Source organism: Hypanus sabinus, chromosome 19 (assembly GCF_030144855.1).
Source record: "Hypanus sabinus isolate sHypSab1 chromosome 19, sHypSab1.hap1, whole genome shotgun sequence".
Taxonomy (NCBI): Eukaryota; Metazoa; Chordata; class Chondrichthyes; order Myliobatiformes; family Dasyatidae; genus Hypanus; species Hypanus sabinus.
In genome coordinates this window covers 8,737,101-8,754,181 of record NC_082724.1, presented here as the reverse complement: position 1 = coordinate 8,754,181, position 17,081 = coordinate 8,737,101, and the positions used below count along the sequence as shown (strand labels likewise).

At 43.8% G+C, this 17,081-nt stretch overlaps 1 protein-coding gene across 1 annotated transcript in view; it reads left to right on the top strand.

Annotated features, from left to right (window-relative positions):
* col7a1 (collagen, type VII, alpha 1) overlaps window positions 1-17,081 on the top strand; it is a 320,662-nt gene that overhangs the window by 282,943 nt on the left and 20,638 nt on the right. The window contains exons 100-109 of the mRNA XM_059943970.1: window positions 781-906; window positions 2,913-2,984; window positions 6,844-6,879; window positions 6,967-7,026; window positions 8,821-8,865; window positions 8,956-8,991; window positions 11,748-11,783; window positions 13,328-13,384; window positions 13,483-13,554; window positions 16,004-16,075. Of these exons, the coding sequence (XP_059799953.1) occupies window positions 781-906; window positions 2,913-2,984; window positions 6,844-6,879; window positions 6,967-7,026; window positions 8,821-8,865; window positions 8,956-8,991; window positions 11,748-11,783; window positions 13,328-13,384; window positions 13,483-13,554; window positions 16,004-16,075 (612 nt within the window). The remainder of the gene's footprint in view (window positions 1-780; window positions 907-2,912; window positions 2,985-6,843; window positions 6,880-6,966; window positions 7,027-8,820; window positions 8,866-8,955; window positions 8,992-11,747; window positions 11,784-13,327; window positions 13,385-13,482; window positions 13,555-16,003; window positions 16,076-17,081) is intronic.

Below are 17,081 nucleotides of genomic sequence, written 5' to 3'. Positions count from 1 at the left end.
TCAGAGGGTGATAAATCTGTGGAATTTGTTGCTACGAGCGGCTGTGGAGGCCAGGTCATTAGATACATTTAAGGCAGAGATAGATAGGTTCTTGATTAGCCAGGGAATCAAAGAGTATGGGGTGAAGACAGGGGAGTGGGGATGACTGGAAGAATTGGGTCAGCCCATGATTGAATGGCAAAGCAGACTTGATGGGTCGAATGACTTACTTCTGCTCCTATATCTTATGGTCTAAGATGAGGTCTATTGGCCACAGCCCTGGGTCTGTGAGTCTGCAAGTCCACTGGAAGCTGAAGGCCAAGAGGCCTGGCCTGGGGTTGGAGGACTGTGTGTTGGTAGGTGGGTGGGTGGGTGATAGGAAGGAGTGGGGCTTGTTTCGCTGCTGTTTTGTAGTTGTTGCTGCTTGTATTGTCCTGTGTCATGATGGACAAGCAATATTCATACCAGAATGTGTGGCAACATTTGCGAGCTCCCCCAGCTTGTCCTTAGGTTGTGCAGGTCGTTAACAGAACACTGTTATCATTCGATGTAGATGTGATCTGAAATTGAACATGAACCTTAAAACAACACTCAAAGTGAAACAGCACACGCAACATGCTGGAGAAACTCAGCAGGTTGGGCAGCATCTATGGAGGGAAATAAACAGTCAAAGTTTTATGTATTCCCCTCCTAACCTGCTGCATTCCTCCAGCACGTTGTGTGCTTTGCTCAAGGTTTCTAACATCTGCAGAATTTCCTGTGTCTCTGAAAGTGAATAACAGGTTCTCTTGCTCTTTTCAGGGAGACACTGGGACCCCAGGACCTCCAGGACCTCCAGGGCAGCAAGGACCAGTTGGTATCACAGGGCAACCAGGCTTGCGAGGGGAAGCTGGACTACCTGGCCCACAGGGACCACCAGGAGAGAGGGTATGACAACCATGCACATGAGAAACCCTGAAGCTTACCTTCGCCAATAGCTAGACCACCATGACTTCATTTGTCATGTTGTCTTCAAAAATACCAGTGCTATTACAGTGGAGTAAATAATTAAAGTCCCATTAGAGATTTACCAAGAAGTAGGGTAAATTACAGTTACATCTGTAGCCCCTTGCTGACAACAGAAGTGCAAACCTAATGTTGAATTAGCTCCCACCTCAGTGGATGCACAAGGAGGGATCCCCTGTCCCAACTCCTGAATGATTCCCTTCTGCTCATGCTGCTTAGAATCAGAATCAGATCAACTTTATTATCTCTGACATATATTCCGAAATCTGTTATTTTGCTGTCAGCTTGAACCAGTGGTCATTCTCATCTGACCTCTCTCATTAACAAGGCAGTTTTGCCCACAAAAACTGCCACGCATTGGATGCTTTTGGTTTTTCATACCATTCTCTGTAAACTCTGTAGACTGTTGTACATGAAAATCCCAGGCATCAGCAGCTTCTGAGATACTCAACCCGTCCTGTCTGGCACCAACTATCATTCAACGGTCAATGTTACTTAAATCACATTTCTTCCCCATTCTGATGTTTGGTCTGACCAGCAACTGAGCCTCTTGTTCATGTCCCTATGCTTTTATGCATTGTGTTGTTGCCACAGGATAGGCTGATTAGATATTTGCATTAATGAGCAGGTGTACATAATAAAGTATCCAATACTGCACATATAACAAAAAGAGAACAAAAAATTGAGATAGTATACATGGGGTAATTGTCCATTCAGAAATTTGATGCAGAGGGAAATGAGCTGTTCCTAAAACTTTGAGTGTGAGTTGCCCAATATGTTGGGTCCAGGGTAAATCTTTGCAGGTGTTTACACCCAGGAACGTGAAACTGCTCACCCCTCAGTAAGGACAGGTGTGTTCCTTCGACTTCCCCTTCCTGAAGTCCATTATCAATTCCTTGGACTTACTGATACTGAGTACAATATATCCCACTTGAACGTTGTTAAAGAATTTGCATCTCTCAGAAGTTGATTTCGTATCCCACAATTTACCGTGCAAAAATATAATTCTGTTTATCTGCCAGCTGTCCATTATATTAAACATGTGACCTCTAATGACTGATTTTAAACTTCTAAAGAAAGATAGACCAGCTGTAATCGTCACCTGGGCATTGAAGCATTTCACACAGTGCAATGCATCACTTGCATCAACTACCACCACCGTCTGCTGATGTGCTGAGGGCAACTTGGGAGTGCCTCCACTCTTACAACACCAACATGATATACTGGCAGCTCACTAATCCTAACCCTAACTGTGAGTCTTTGGAATGGGAGGAAACCAGAGCACCCAGAGGAAGCCCACGCAGTCACAGGGAAAACGTCCAAACTCCTTCCAGGCAGCGGCGAGAATTGAACCCTGATCAGTTATCACTGGCCTTGATTGCTACAGGACCGTTACAAATTCCACCATTTGTCTGCCTGTCCTCCGGTCCTAGACTCTTCCACTCTTAAGAGGTATCCTCTACACGTCCACTCTATTTAGGTCTTTCAATATTCGGTGAGATTCACCTTTATTCTTCTAAACTCCGGTGAGTACATGCCCAGAGCCATCAAACGCTTCTCGTACCTTAACCCTTTCATTTTAGGGATCATTCTCATGAACCTCATTTGGATCCTCTCCAATGCCAGCACACCACTCCTTATGTATGACATGGACAGCTACTCACAACACTCCAAGTGCAAGTTGGAAGGTTAATTGACCATTGCATATTGTTCTAAGTGTGAAAATATGCGATAGAATCCAGGGGAATTGATGGGAATGTAGGGAAAATTTAGAAAATGGTATTGATGCAGGAGTAATGTCCATGATGGTAAGTGTACCATAGGGTTTATTCCTATTTCTGACTCTGCAATGCTAACCTTAATAATCCAGTCATTTTATCATGAGACTCATTGCAAGAGTATTCTTTCAATTTTTTTTTTTACTTAAGGGTTTATCAGGACTTCCAGGAAGAGATGGAACAGTGGGGGTACCAGGAGCGCCAGGACTACCGGGACCACAGGTCAGTTCACCACATCAAGCATTACATTGAGTCAGTTCACAGACCATAGAGCAATACAGCATAAAAACAGGGCATTCAGACCATCTGTTCTGCCTCATTCCATCGATCGATACCTGGACCATAGACTTCCATACCCCTCCCATCCATGTACTTATCCAAATATCTCATAAATGTTGCAACCAAGCCGACATCCACTACTTCCACTGGCAGCTCGTTCCATACGCGCACGACCTTCTCAGTGAAGAAGTTCCTCATCATAACTCCATTAAGTATTTCACTTTTCACTCTCAACCTGTGAACTTCACTTCTTGACTTACCCAACTTTTGGGGGGGAGGGGGTAAGCATTAACCCTATCTATGCCTAATAATTTTGTATACATAAAGGAATAGTTCCCAACCAGTGCGAAGAACTGGGACTAAATCAGTTATCTTTAGACTAAAGCTCTCCTAAACTGATAAACACAAGAAATTCTGCAGGTGCTGGAAATGCAAAGCAACACACAGAAAATGCTGAAGAAACTCAGCAGGTCAAGCAGCATCTATGGAAATGAATAAACAGTCCATGTTTTGGGCCAAGACCCTTCTTCAGGACTGGAAAGGAAGGGGACAGATGCTAGAACAAAGAGGTGGAAGGAGGGAAAGGAGAAAGCTAGTCGGTGATAGGTGAAGCCAGGTGGATAGGAATCTGATGTAGATCATAGGAGAAATGGAAGGAGGAGGGGACCCAGGGGAGAGGTGATAGGCAGGTAAGAAGAGGTAAGAGGCCAAATTTGAAAATAGAAGAAGAGGGGGAGAGGGTTTTTTTTGTAGCTGGAAGACGATGTCAATATTTATGCTGTCAGGGTGGAGGCTGTCCAAACAGAATATAAGGTGTTGCTCCTCCACTCTGGAGGTGGCCTCATCATTCAACAAGAAGAGGCCATGGACCGACATGTTGGAACGGGAATGGGAATTAAAACGTTTGGCCACCAGGAAGTTCCACATTTGGCAGATGGAACAGAGGTGCTTGATGAAATGGTCCTCCAATTTACAACGAGTCTCACCAAGCTAGCTCTCCCAACTGAGCTACTTCAGCAGGTGGAAAAACAGTAGCTGTCTCCAAAACCTGTTTCTCCCAGTGCCCGGATGAGGGAGTGCTGCATTGTACTGTCAAGGGGTGCTGTCTCTCAGTGGTGGCTAAATCACACGCTGCCCAATCAACTGCTTGTGGTCACCATGAACCATCGTGCTTACTGTTCACAGAAAACGTCCTTCCTGGGGCCCTGCCACAGCCCTTCTGTGAAGTGAGGCAGTACGCAGACTCCGAAAAGGTTGTAGTGCTTGAATCGGAAACCTTGCCCGTGGATATTCCAGTCCGAGACCCTTTGTCAGGACTGGAAAGGAGGGCGGAAGAAGCCAGAATGAGAAGGTGGGGGGAAGGAGAAGGAATACAATCTGTCAGGTGATAGGTGAGACCAGGTGAGGGGTGAATGTGACTGGCTGGAGGATGAAGTGAGAAGCTGGGAGCTGATAGGTGGAGGAGGTAAAGGGCTGAAGAAGAAGGAACCTGATGGGACAGTGGACCATGGGGAGAAAGGGAAAGAGGAGCAGCACCAGCCGGAGGTGATGGGTAGGTGAAGAGAAGAGGAGGAGGGTGAAGGGAGCCAGAATGGGGAATGGATAAAGGAACACAAGAGATTCTGCCGATGCTGGAAATCCAGAGCAACACATGTAAAATGCTGCAGGAGCTCACCAGCTCACTTAGCATCTGCGGAGTAAGCAGCTGATGTCTCGTGCTAAGACTCTTCAACAGAATAAAGGGAAAAGGAAGCGAAGAGGGAGAAATTATCAAAGAAATAATGTTTAGAGAAAGTAATGTTAATGCCATCAAGTTGGAAGGTATCCAGATGGAAAACATTCACAGTACTTTAAGAAAAATCACACTTCATTGCTGGAGGTCAGGTGAATGGAGCCACTTTGGAGGTGATAGCTTTGGCTGGTCTAACATCAATGGGGCACTTACAAAATCCTCCTTCCCTCCTCTCAGCAACCTTACAGAGAAAATCTAGACTCAGCACTGAGTCCAGGGACAGAGCAAGTTAAACACACCACATCTGAACTCCACGCTAACATTCCATGCCCCAGCCTCGGACTTCTGGACCGTGCCAGCCAGCCTTTGGCATAAACCAGTTCTGCAAAACAATATCCCGTCTGCCCGATCAGGTGGATCTAACAGATTGCACGGCGGTGTGGAGTCCTGGCCTGTATTTCTCTCTCAGTCAACGGCACCAAGGCTGAGGCAGGTAATCAGGCCCTTGCTATGCAAAATTAGCTTGCTTCACTTCCATCTTACGAAGGTGGCTACACTTCCAAACATGTTATTGGCTGTACTGTGGGATGTCTCGCATTACAGATGCAAATATTGTAAAACATGACAATGATCAGATTCGCTGTATTTATCACATGTACATCGATACTTCCGAATACCAGAATATCATTTGCGTCAACAGCCAAGGATGTGCTGGGGAAGGCTGCAAGTTTTACCATGCTTGTGGTACCAACATAGCATGCCCACAATATACTAACCCTAAACCATATAACTTTGGAATATGGGTAAAAAAACAGACCACCTGGAGGAAATCCACATAGCCAAGGGGAGGACTTCCAGACTCCTTTCAGTCAGCGGCTAGCAGCGAAATTTAACCCAGGTCGCTGGCACTGTAATAGAGTTACACTAACTGCCTCGCTACTGTTTCGCCCCCAACCACCACACCACCATGCAATTAACCCTAACCATGCCACGGTAGCGGAGCAGTTAGCACAACGTTAATACAGATCACGACGGCAGAGTTTGGAGTTTGTTTCCAGCATCCACTGTACGAAAGTTTGTACGTTCTTCCGTGTGCGCATGGGTTTCCTCTGGGTACTCCAAAGTTGTACTGGTCAGTGGCTAATTGGTCATTGTAAATTGGCCCATGAATAGTCTGTGGATAGCTGAGCGGTTCGGCTCAGTGAGCTGGAAAGGCCCGTTCCACACTGTATCTCTAAATAAAATATGCTATTGATAGTTCTTTGGAAATTCCAGACTTCCTGGATTACACCTGCTTAAAACACCATCGTGAGCTTCATAGTATCTACTGCATCAGGGATCAGAGGACAGATGCTAAACCCAATAGTCTTAACAGTCTTGGATGAGTCCACAAGTATTTCGGATCTTATTTAATAAAAATAAAAAGCATAGGATTTATAAGAATTAAATCGCGATTTTAATTATAAAATGACAATATAGAGCAATATGGCACATTACTGGCACTTTGGCCCATAATGTTGGGCTCACCTTTCTACCTATGCTTAAATTCCCACCCTAGGGTCTATGGACCCCACAGTTAATGACAGGGGTCCATGGTATAAAAAGTGTCTTTCCCTTCTCCATGGTCCTCCATGTGCCTATCTACAAGTTGCTTAAATGCCCCTGGCGTATCAGCCTCTACGACGAACCCGAGGGGTTTACGAGCAGAATGGGCCAAAAGAGCCTGCTCCATGCTCAGTTAATGGAAAGGCTCCACGGCATTATAAAAAAGGTTGGAGCCCCGGCCTTATGACCTCCTGGCAGCACGTTCCGCACTCCAGCCACTCTGACACCCCCACTACACTTGGCTCCAATCACCTTAAAACAACGTTCCCTCGAATTAGCCATTTCTGCGCTTGGAAAACATCTCTGGCCGTCCACTCTATCTATGCCTCTTCTCATCTTGTACGCCTTTTTTGAGTCACCTCTCATCCTTCTTTGCTGCAGGGAGAAAAACCCTAGCTCACTCTACCTTTCCTCATGAGATATATTTATTGAAATATGATTAATAATGAATTAATTTTTATGTAGGGTTTGCCAGGCCTACAGGGTCCACCAGGTGACAAGGTAGGAACCAGATTTCCACATTAATTTCCTTTTATTCATGATGCATTATCTATCAGTCCTGTGGTCATTTTTATAAATTCTGTGCAGGGTGAAACTGGAATAGGAATGCCTGGACCAAGAGGAGATAGGGGAGATCCAGGACCAAGGGTAAGAGCCCTTTTCTTCCTGCTTCTGAATCTCAAGCGTGTGTTTTAACTTTAAGCTCAGATCCTCTGCTGCTTTGTCAAAGTTGGAATATGACCGTGCAACCAGGTGGAAAGTAACCCTGAAGCTGGAAACCGATCTCCCTACAAAACGGATTGCAGAGCTTGGAATTTGTTCCCTATGCATTTGGTAGATCATAAGGTACAAAATTTTAGAGCAAAGCTCAACTGAGAAGTTTCAGATGGAATTCAACACAGAGAAGTGTGGTTTGAATTTGAAGGCAGAATACAGGGTCAATGGTGGTATGGAGAAACAGAGGGATCTTGAGTTCCATGTCCATAAATCCCTCAAAGTTGCCACACATTTTAATAGGGTGTTTAAGAAGGTGTATGATATATTTCCCTTCATTGCTCAGGGCATTGCATTCAAGAGCTTCAAGATAATGCTGCAGCACCATAAAACCCTGGTTAGACATGTCATTTATTCTTTCATTATGTGCTGTGTCATATGATGTGGGTGATCATGGTCTTGACCATGATTGTTCTTGGCAAATTTTTCTACAGAAGTGGTTTGCCATTGCCTTCTTCTGGGCAGTGTCTTTACAAGATGGGTGACCCCAGCCATTATGAATACTCTTCAGAGATTGTCTGCGAATTGTCAGTGGTCGCATAAACAGGACTTGTGATATGCACCAGCTGCTCATACGACCACCCACCACCTGCTCCCACGGCTAATGGAGGGAAGGAGCACCCTACACCTCCTTTGGTAGAGACGTATCTCCACCCCACCACCCACTTGGAATATTGTGTTCAATTCTGGTTATTTCATTATAGGATGGATGTAGACGCAGAAGTGATTTTCCAGGATGTTGCCTGGATTAGAAAGCATGTCATATGAGGATAGGTTGAGCAAGCTAGGGCTATTTTCTTTGGAGTGAAGGAGCATGAGAGGTGACTTGATATAGGTGTACAAAGTGATAAGAAGCATAGATCGAGTGAATAACCAGAGACTTTTTTCCAGGCTGGAAATGACTAATCCCAGGGCGCGTAATTTTAAGGTGATTTGTGGAAAGTGTACGGGGGAGGTCAGCGATATGAGTATTACACAGAGAGTGGTGAGTTTGTGGAACACCCTGCCAGGGGTGGTGGTACAGGCAGATACATTAGGGGGCATTTAAGAATCTGTTAGGTAGGCACATGGATGTTGGGAAAATGGAGGGCTATATTGGAAGGAAGGCTTAGACTGACCTTAGAGTAGTCTAAAAGGTTGGCATGACATCTTGAACTGAGGGTGCTGTGCTGTGGTGTTCTATGTGTAAATCCAAAGTGTCACCCCACCCCTCCCCACATATTTTTCAATAATCAATCTGAAGGAGATGTATTGATTCCCAGTTCACAATCATATGGATGCAACAAAAGATAAGCATGTTTACAGGCTCCGAGAGTAATTGGATATTATTTTAAAGTTGCTTAACGAACTAGCAGAGAGTAACAACATGAAACATTACAGCACTGATCAGGCCCTTCGGCCAATGATGTGGTGCTGACTTTTTAGCCAACTCTAAGGCCAATCTAAACCTTCTCTCCACTTTTCTATCATTTGAGTCCAGTTCTGAAATGATGTTTTACCCCTGAAAGCTTTGCTTTAAACAATAATCACTTTTGAGGTTGACTCATTATTAGTGTGTGACACATTTTGAAGCATGCTGGGATTGGAAAGGTGCAGACTTGATGTTTGTTTTTTGCTGGTGCTTTGAACCAAAAACGGACTGAAATATTGTCATTCCTGTCTTTCCAGGGTGAAGATGGAAGGCCAGGCTTAGCTGGAGAACGTGGACTACCGGTAACTACTTCCCTCTTTGATCTTTTTAAAAGTGAAGTTTTAATTAGCTGACTCCATTTTATTTTCAACCCTGCTCCATTGTTTTATCAGGGGCCTCCTGGTAACCGAGGAGAAATGGGGATCAAGGTAAGTACCTTCTATTCAGATCTTCTCCAAGCTGTTAGGCCTGTGGATGACATCCTTGTCAGGGTAGGAGGGAGGCCACGAGTGGTCATAGTCTTCCTAGACAGCTGTGAGGTTTCCTTCAAAACAAAGATTTCCAAACTGTTTTTGTGCCATGAACCCCTACCATTCACCAAGGGGTCTGTGGATCCCAGGCTGGGAAACTCTGCTTTACAAGATGCTGAGGGAAAGGTTTCACTGTAGAGAATACAAATGGACGACAATTGACATTGTGGTTTCATCCAGCACCTTTGTACTGTCTGTAATAGGCAGGATTTTCTAGGCACCATCCATTTTAATTCCAATCCCCATTCACATTTTGATATGTCTGTACACGGCCACCTCTACTGCCACAATGAGGCCACTCTCTGGTTGGAGGAGTCACACAGCATGTTCCTTCTGAATAGCTTCCAACCTTACAGCATGAACATCGATTTCAATAACTTCTGGGAAATTATCTCCCTTCACCTTTCTCTCTAATTCCATTCCCCATTCTGTCTCCCCTCTTACCTCTTCTCTTCTCCTCACCTGCCTATCACCTCCCTCTGGTTTCCCTCCTCCTTCCTTTTCTCCCATGGTCCACTTCCCTCTCCTATCAGATTCCTTCTTCTTCAGCCCTTTACCTCTTCCACCTATCACCTCTCAGCTTCTTACTTCATCCCCTCCTCCCCTACTCACCTTCATTCTCTCTCACCTGTCACATGTCAGTTTGTATTCCTTCCCTTTCCCTCCCACCTTCTTATTCTTCCCCCTTCCTTTCCATTCCTGTTGAAAGGTCCCATCTCAAAACGTTTATTAATTTCCATTGGTGCTGCCTGATCTGCTGAGTTCCTCCAGTATTTTTTGCATGTGGCACCATGGCCATTGTGAAATTGATAAGGAATGATTGACATAGCAATTTACAATGTACACATCAGGATAAAGGAAATTGCAGGTTCATTGGTGTGGGGGGGATATATGTCAACATGAAGAGGTTCTGGCCACTGTAACATTGATCAGTGGAGACACCAACAGGATCTGGTACCTTGCAACATCAGAATCAAGATCAAAAAGAAGTTGTTACCGAGGAAGTACAGGGCAGGTAGCCAATAAGGTACAAGGTTATAATGAGGTAGATTGTGAGAACAAGAATTTACCTTATCATACTAGGATACCAAAGTTGAAAGTAAAATTATTATCAGAGTACATATGTCACCATATACTGTCAAGGGATTCATTTTCTTGCAAGCAGTTCACAGCAGAACAAAAAAAACAACAGAATCAATAAAAAATATACACAGACTGACCAACGACCAATGTGCAAAGGAAGGCATTATGACTGACCCAATATTACAGATAGGACAATCCATAATAACCGTCTGGATATAATATTACAGGGTAACCAGCAAGAACAACCTACTTAATAGATACAGCCTTTCCTAACATACAGAAATCGATATGTGAAAATCACCAGAAATACGCTGAATTAAAAGAAAAGTTGAAAGGCTTTGGAACATGAGCAGGTTATGCATTGTCCTGATAGTAATATCTACAACTGGTATCATCCCAAAGTCACTACACAATAGCCTTAAACAATTACACAACAATATCTATGTAAATCTTCAGAAAACCACAATACTGAACACCACTAGAAGGGGGAGAGAAGGAAGAACATCTGGGGTGGGTGGGGTTTTTGATTATGTTGGCCGTTTTACTGAGGCAGCAAGAAGCATAGGCAGAGTCCATGGAGGGGAGGCTGATGTGCTGAGCTGTGTCCACAACTCTGCATGTTCTAACAGTTATTTGCAGAGCAGTTGCCATGCCAAGTTGTACTGAACCTGGACAGATGCCAGATAGCCTAGTTCTGCTCCTATATTGTACGCTCATTATAGACCTGGGGGTGGCACCTGGATGACAGACTTGAGTGGAGCACCATCACTGAGACTGTACTGGAAGGGCCAGAGTCGCCTCCACTTACTGAGGAGACTGAGGTCCTTTGGAGTATGCAGGCCTCTCCTTCATGTGTTCTACCAGTCTGTTGTCACCAGTACAATCTGTTATGTGATGGTGTGCTGGGGAAATGGCATCAACACGAGTGATGCCAACAGGCTCAATAAACTGATTAGAAAGGCTGGCTCCGTTATTGGAGTCAAACCGGACACACTGGAGGCTGTGGTAGAACAAAGGACCCTATGGAAAATCCTGGCAGTTCTGAACAAAGTTTCTCACCCTCTGCATGGCACTTTGGCTGAACAGACGAGCACTTTTAGTAATAGACTTAGCCAACTGTGCTACTCCAAAGAGTGCTATATGTGGTCATTCTTACCCTCGGCCATTAGGCTCTATAGTGAGTCAACCTACCGCCAGAGAAGTGATGACTCCCTCCTGTTAGGCTGTTTGTGGTAACTTATTTTTTATTCTTTTACTTCTAATATTTATGTCTGTGCACTTGTAACACTACTGTGACATTTAATTTCCTTTGGGATCAATGAAGTATCAGTCTATCTGTAGTCTAAAGGTGTTGTGTTTTGCTGAGATTGCGGGTAAGATTGTTGTCTTCAACTAAATTTTCAGTCTCCTTCCTGTACTCCAAGTCTTTGATATTTGAGATATGGTCCATTATGGTGGCATCATCTGTAAGCTTATAGGTGGAGTTAGAGTTCCAGTGGTGAAGAGGGCAGATACACAGAAAGCTGTTGTAACATTTAAGCTGAGGAAAATCCTTTGTCTTTGCATTATAGGGAGAGCATGGGTCTGCTGGACAGAAAGGAGATAAGGTATGTAGCAATTTTACTGAGCACATAAACCCAGGTCTTGTATCTCACATTTGCTTTCTGCTTGTCTTCTGTCTACTGTGACAAAGCAGGGTGAAAAGGGACAACTCTTCAGAAGCTACCTGACAGCTATCAACAATTCGAGTCAGGCACTGAACAGGTCGCTTGTCCCTGCTCCAACATTCAGTAAAATTGTCATTAATCCTTCAGCCCAAGTCTATTTCCTACACAGTCTCAAAGTGTATTGATTGCAGTGTGAAAATGCTCAGTGAAAAGTCACCCACAGCCTGCTGAAAGAGAGAATGCCAAATATTCACAAGGCTCTGTGTGAGAATATGTCACCTCATCCTCTCAAATCTAACGTCCAAGTCTGTGTCCTTGAATTCAGAAATCTACCCCTGAGAGGAGGCAGCCTTTGTATAAAACCCTGAAAAGTATGAGCTACCTATCCCAATGAAGGAGAATTGAATATCAGAGATGCCATTTTTTTTGGAGGATGTGTAAGATCCCTTTCCAGTACAATTGAACAACTGAGGCTAAAAACACAAAGCATGGATATACAAGGTCAAGATACATGCAGATTCACAAAGAACAGCTCAGAAATGTCCACATAGTCTCCCTGCTCATGAAGATCCTGCCCTCATCATATCTAATTTTGGTCCTATTTTAGATATGGGCGGTACAGTGGTTGGAGGTTTTACCTCACAGCCCTGGTTCGATCCTGACCTCCAGTGTATGCATGGTCTCCTGAAACATTGACTGTCTCGCCCAGGTCCTCCACTTTCTTCCCACATCCCAAAGGAATGCTAGTTGTGGGTTCACCTACTGTAAATTGGCCCTAGTACAAGTGTACTAAAGGAGAACTGTGGGTGAAATTAGTACACCTCAGAGCAAGGGAATAAGTTCCTCAGAAATAGAGTCATAGAACACTACAGCACAGGAACAGGTCTGTGACAAACTATTATTCTGCTTAATCCTGTTGACCTGCATTCAGACTGTAGCTCTTCATATTCCTCCCGTCACATCCATTCGTTATGTGCATGTCGTATGCTGAGGACGATCACAGTCTTCCCATGACTACAATTGTTCTTAGCAAATTTTTCCAAGGAAGTGGTTCGCCATTGCCTTCTCCTGGGCAGCGTCTTTCCAAGACGGGAGACCTCAACCATCATCAACACTCTTCAAAGATTGTCTGCCTGGCCACATGCGGTCACATAACCAAGGCTTGTGATGTGCACCAGCTGCTCATATGACCATCCACCTCCTGCTCCCATGACTTCACATAACCCTGATTAGGGGACTCAGCAGGTGCTACATCTTGCTCTAGGGTACCCTGCAGGCTAGCGGAGGAAGGGGGTGCCTACACCTCCTTTGGTAAAGACATACCCACGTACCTACCCAAAAATAACTGAGGACATGGGACTAATGGAAACACCAACCTAGACAAATGGCCTTAATGGAAAAAATGTGGCAATTCTATAAACAATAACAACAGTGGAATGGCCATTCATAGAACTAATAATCATTTCTTTATGTTCCCTATGCAGGGTGAAGCAATTGCTGTCATTGGAACTCCTGGGATTAGAGGAATCAAAGGAGAGATGGTGAGGAATAACATTATAGAAGTTAGAAAAGGAAAAATTGGAAATATTTTATTGCTGCTGAAGAGGTTAGGTGTTGGTAAACTTTCACTTTCTCACAGGGAGACCGTGGTCAGAAGGGAAGTGAAGGAGAAAAGGGAACGAAAGGAGAAGAAGGACCAAGGGGAGACAAGGTACGTGCTCTGGTGACATCTTGTGGAGGATTCAGAGGATGAGGGTTCACATCCTGCAGATAGTGATTTGAATTATAAGCAACTTAAATTATTGTTATTACCAACTTTCCAGTTTGTTAATTAAGCTTTGGAAAAATCTGGAAATACAAGGCCAGTAAAAGTGTCCGACAAGTTTGGATAATTCCAGGTTAATTAGAACGTAGAACATGACAGCTCAATGCAGGCCCTTCAGCCCGCAATACTGTGCTAGCCTTTTAGCCCTTTTAATTTAGCCCTTCCCTTCCACATTTAATTTAATTTAGATCAATTTAGCCCTTCCCTTCCACATTTGGTAGCCCTCCTTATTTCAAATACTCATGAGCCTATCTCTAATTGAGCTAATTCTACCATCACCCGTGGCAAGGCATTCCACACATTCAGTAGCCAGTTCTATGCATTCAGTTTATACAGAGAGTAGTCTCTGTGTAGAAAATTTACCTCTGACACCCCCCTGTACTTACTTCCAATCACCTGAAAATTAGCCATTTCGGCACTGGGAAAAAGTTTCTGGCTGTCCTCTTGATCTATGTCTCTTATCATCTTGTTCACCTCTGTTAAATCACCTCTCATCCTCCTTCGCTCCAGAGAGAAAAAGAAAAAAGCCCTAACTTGTTCAACCTCTCATCATAAGTCATGCTCTCTAATCCAGACAGCATCCTGGTAAATCTCCCCTGCACCCTCTCTAATCCAGGCAGCATCCTGGTGAATCTCCTCTGCACCCTCTCTAATCCAGGCAGCATCCTGGTAAATCTCCTCTGCACCCTCTCTGATCCAGGCAGCATCCTGGTAAATCTCCTCTGCACCCTCTCTAATCCAGGCAACATCCTGGTAAATCTCTTCCTCAACCTTTCCAGTGCTCCCACAACATTTCTATGATGAAGCAATCAGAACTCAACACAATATTCCAAGTTTTATATACCTGCAACATTGCCTCACATCTATTGAACTCAATTCCTCTGACTAATGAAGAGCAATACACCATACACCTTCTTCAAAACCCTATCAATTTGTGCTGTAACTTTGAGGGATCTAATGACATGGACCCCATGATTTATCACATGGCCAAGAATCCTGTAATTTACCCTGTACTCTGCCTTCAATTACGACCTTCCAATGTGAATCACTTCACACTTTATTAAGTTGATCTCCACCTGCCACTTCTCAGCCTAGATCTTCATCCTGTCAATATCCCATTATAACCTAAACAACTTTCTACACTATTCACAACTCCACTAACTTTCATGCAATCTGCAAAACTTATAACTCACCCTTTCACTTCCTCAACAAAGTTATGTACAAATATCACAAAGAGCAAATGCACGCAAAGTGCTGGAGGAACTCAATAGGACAGGCAGTATCGATGGAAAAAAGTACAATCAACATTTCTAGTTAATCCATTGAGTTAATCCCTGCTTGGCTGGAATTTAGATTTTAAATTTAGATTTTAGGTTTAGATTTTAGGTTTAGATTTTAGATTTCGATTTTAGATTTTGATTTTAGATTTCGATTTTAGATTTCAATTTTATATTTTAGACATTGGATTTCAGTATTAGACTTTGGATTTAGTCTTTAGATTTTGACTTTAGATTTAGACATTAGATTTTGGTTTATATTTTAGATTTTTGATTTTAGATTTACCATTTTTGGCCTTAGATTATTTGCTTATCACATGTACATCTAAGCATACAGTGAAATGCGTTGTTTGTGTTAGCAACCAAGGATATGCTGGTGCCAGCCCTTAAGTGTTGCCAAACGTTCTGGTGCTAACATGGTATGCCCACAATGTTCAGCATAACAACACACAAGCTTCAACAGCTAACCAAACCCCTTTTTAGGCCCCCCTCACCCACCCACATTTTCAGACAGACCTCCAGACCATGGCCCTGGACCCACAAACATCAGGCACCACATCAACCCTTGTAGAACACCATTTGTCACTGGCTGCCAACCAGAAAAGGTCCCCTTTACTCCCACTTTTGCTTCCAGCCAGCCAGCCAATCTTCTACCATGCTGCTATCTTTTCTGTAAAACCATTAGCCCTTTTTTTTTTTTTTGTGTAATCTCATGTGCTGTACCTCGTCAAAGACATGCTGAAAATCTAAATAACCAACATCCACACTCTCCTTTGTCTATCTTGCCTGTTGGTTCGCAAAGAATTCCAGCAGGTTTGTCAGGCAAGATTTCCCCTTAAGAAAACCAATCTGACTTTGGCCTATTCTATCATGTGCCACCACGTACCCTGAAACCACGTCATTAATAGTGACATCCTCCTTGCCTTTCAAAATCTTTCATGTTCCCTTATATGTGGATCCTCAGCCACTTGTAAGCCAAAAGATGTTGGTAACAATTTGCATCAATGCTTTCTGCATTGAAATATGCCATCTGATTTGTTTTGTTCTTTTCCATCAAGGGACCGAAAGGAGACCAAGGCGATAAAGGCTCACCAGGCTTCCCAGGAGCCAGAGGTCCTGACGGGCAAAAGGTATGAGCCTGCGTTCCACCGCATTCGATGCAACTATTCCTCAATGTATGAATGTTCAGTTTGTGAACTCTCGCTGAAACGCCACCGTCCACATTTCTTCGGTGTACAAAGCTGTGGTGAATGCAGTGACTCAGCACTAGGACTTCATCAGAGCGCCAATCAGAATCAGGTTTATTATTGTCGATGTACTTCATGAAATGTGTTGTTCTGTGGCAGCAGTGCAGTGCAATACATAAAATATACTATAAATTATAATAAGATATGTAACTAAAGAAGTAGTGCAAAAAAAAGAGCAAAAATAGTGAGATATTGTTCATGAACTATTCTGATGGTGGAGTAGAAAAAGCTGTTCCTAAAACATTGTCTGTGTGTCTTCAGGCTCCTGTATTACCTCCCTGATGGTAGTAATGAGAACCACGATGGTGGGGGTAGGTGGGTGTGAGAGGCCTTAATAATGGATGCCATCTTTTTGACGCATCAGTCTATGAAGCAACACACACAACACACTGGGGGATCTCAGCCAGTCAGGCAGCATCTGTGGAAATGAATAAACAGTCGATGTTTTAGGCTGAGACCCTTCTTCAGGACTGAGAGGAAAGGCAGAGATGCCAGAGTATGATGTTCTCAATGGTGGGGAGGCCAGTGCCCATGATGGAGCTAGCTGAGTTTACAACTCTCTGCAGCTTTTTGTCCACAAGATGCCTTTAAATCTCGGATGGTAACTCCTTTGTCCACACCTGTCCTAGTCAGAGCATGTGGTCAACAGTAAAATTATTGTGTAACTGGCTTTCTTAAAAGGAAGTCCCTCGGCTGAGTACTTGAGCAAAGTTCCTCCAGCATTTTGTGTGTGTTGCTCAAGATTTCCAGTATCTGCAGAATCTCTTGTGGGTAAATAATGTTCTTGCTTTCTATTGGATACTGCTATCACATGACCTGCATCCATCTAACCAATCCACTTCAGTGTACTGTTAGAACTTCAGTGTTATGACATTAAATGCTGGCTGAG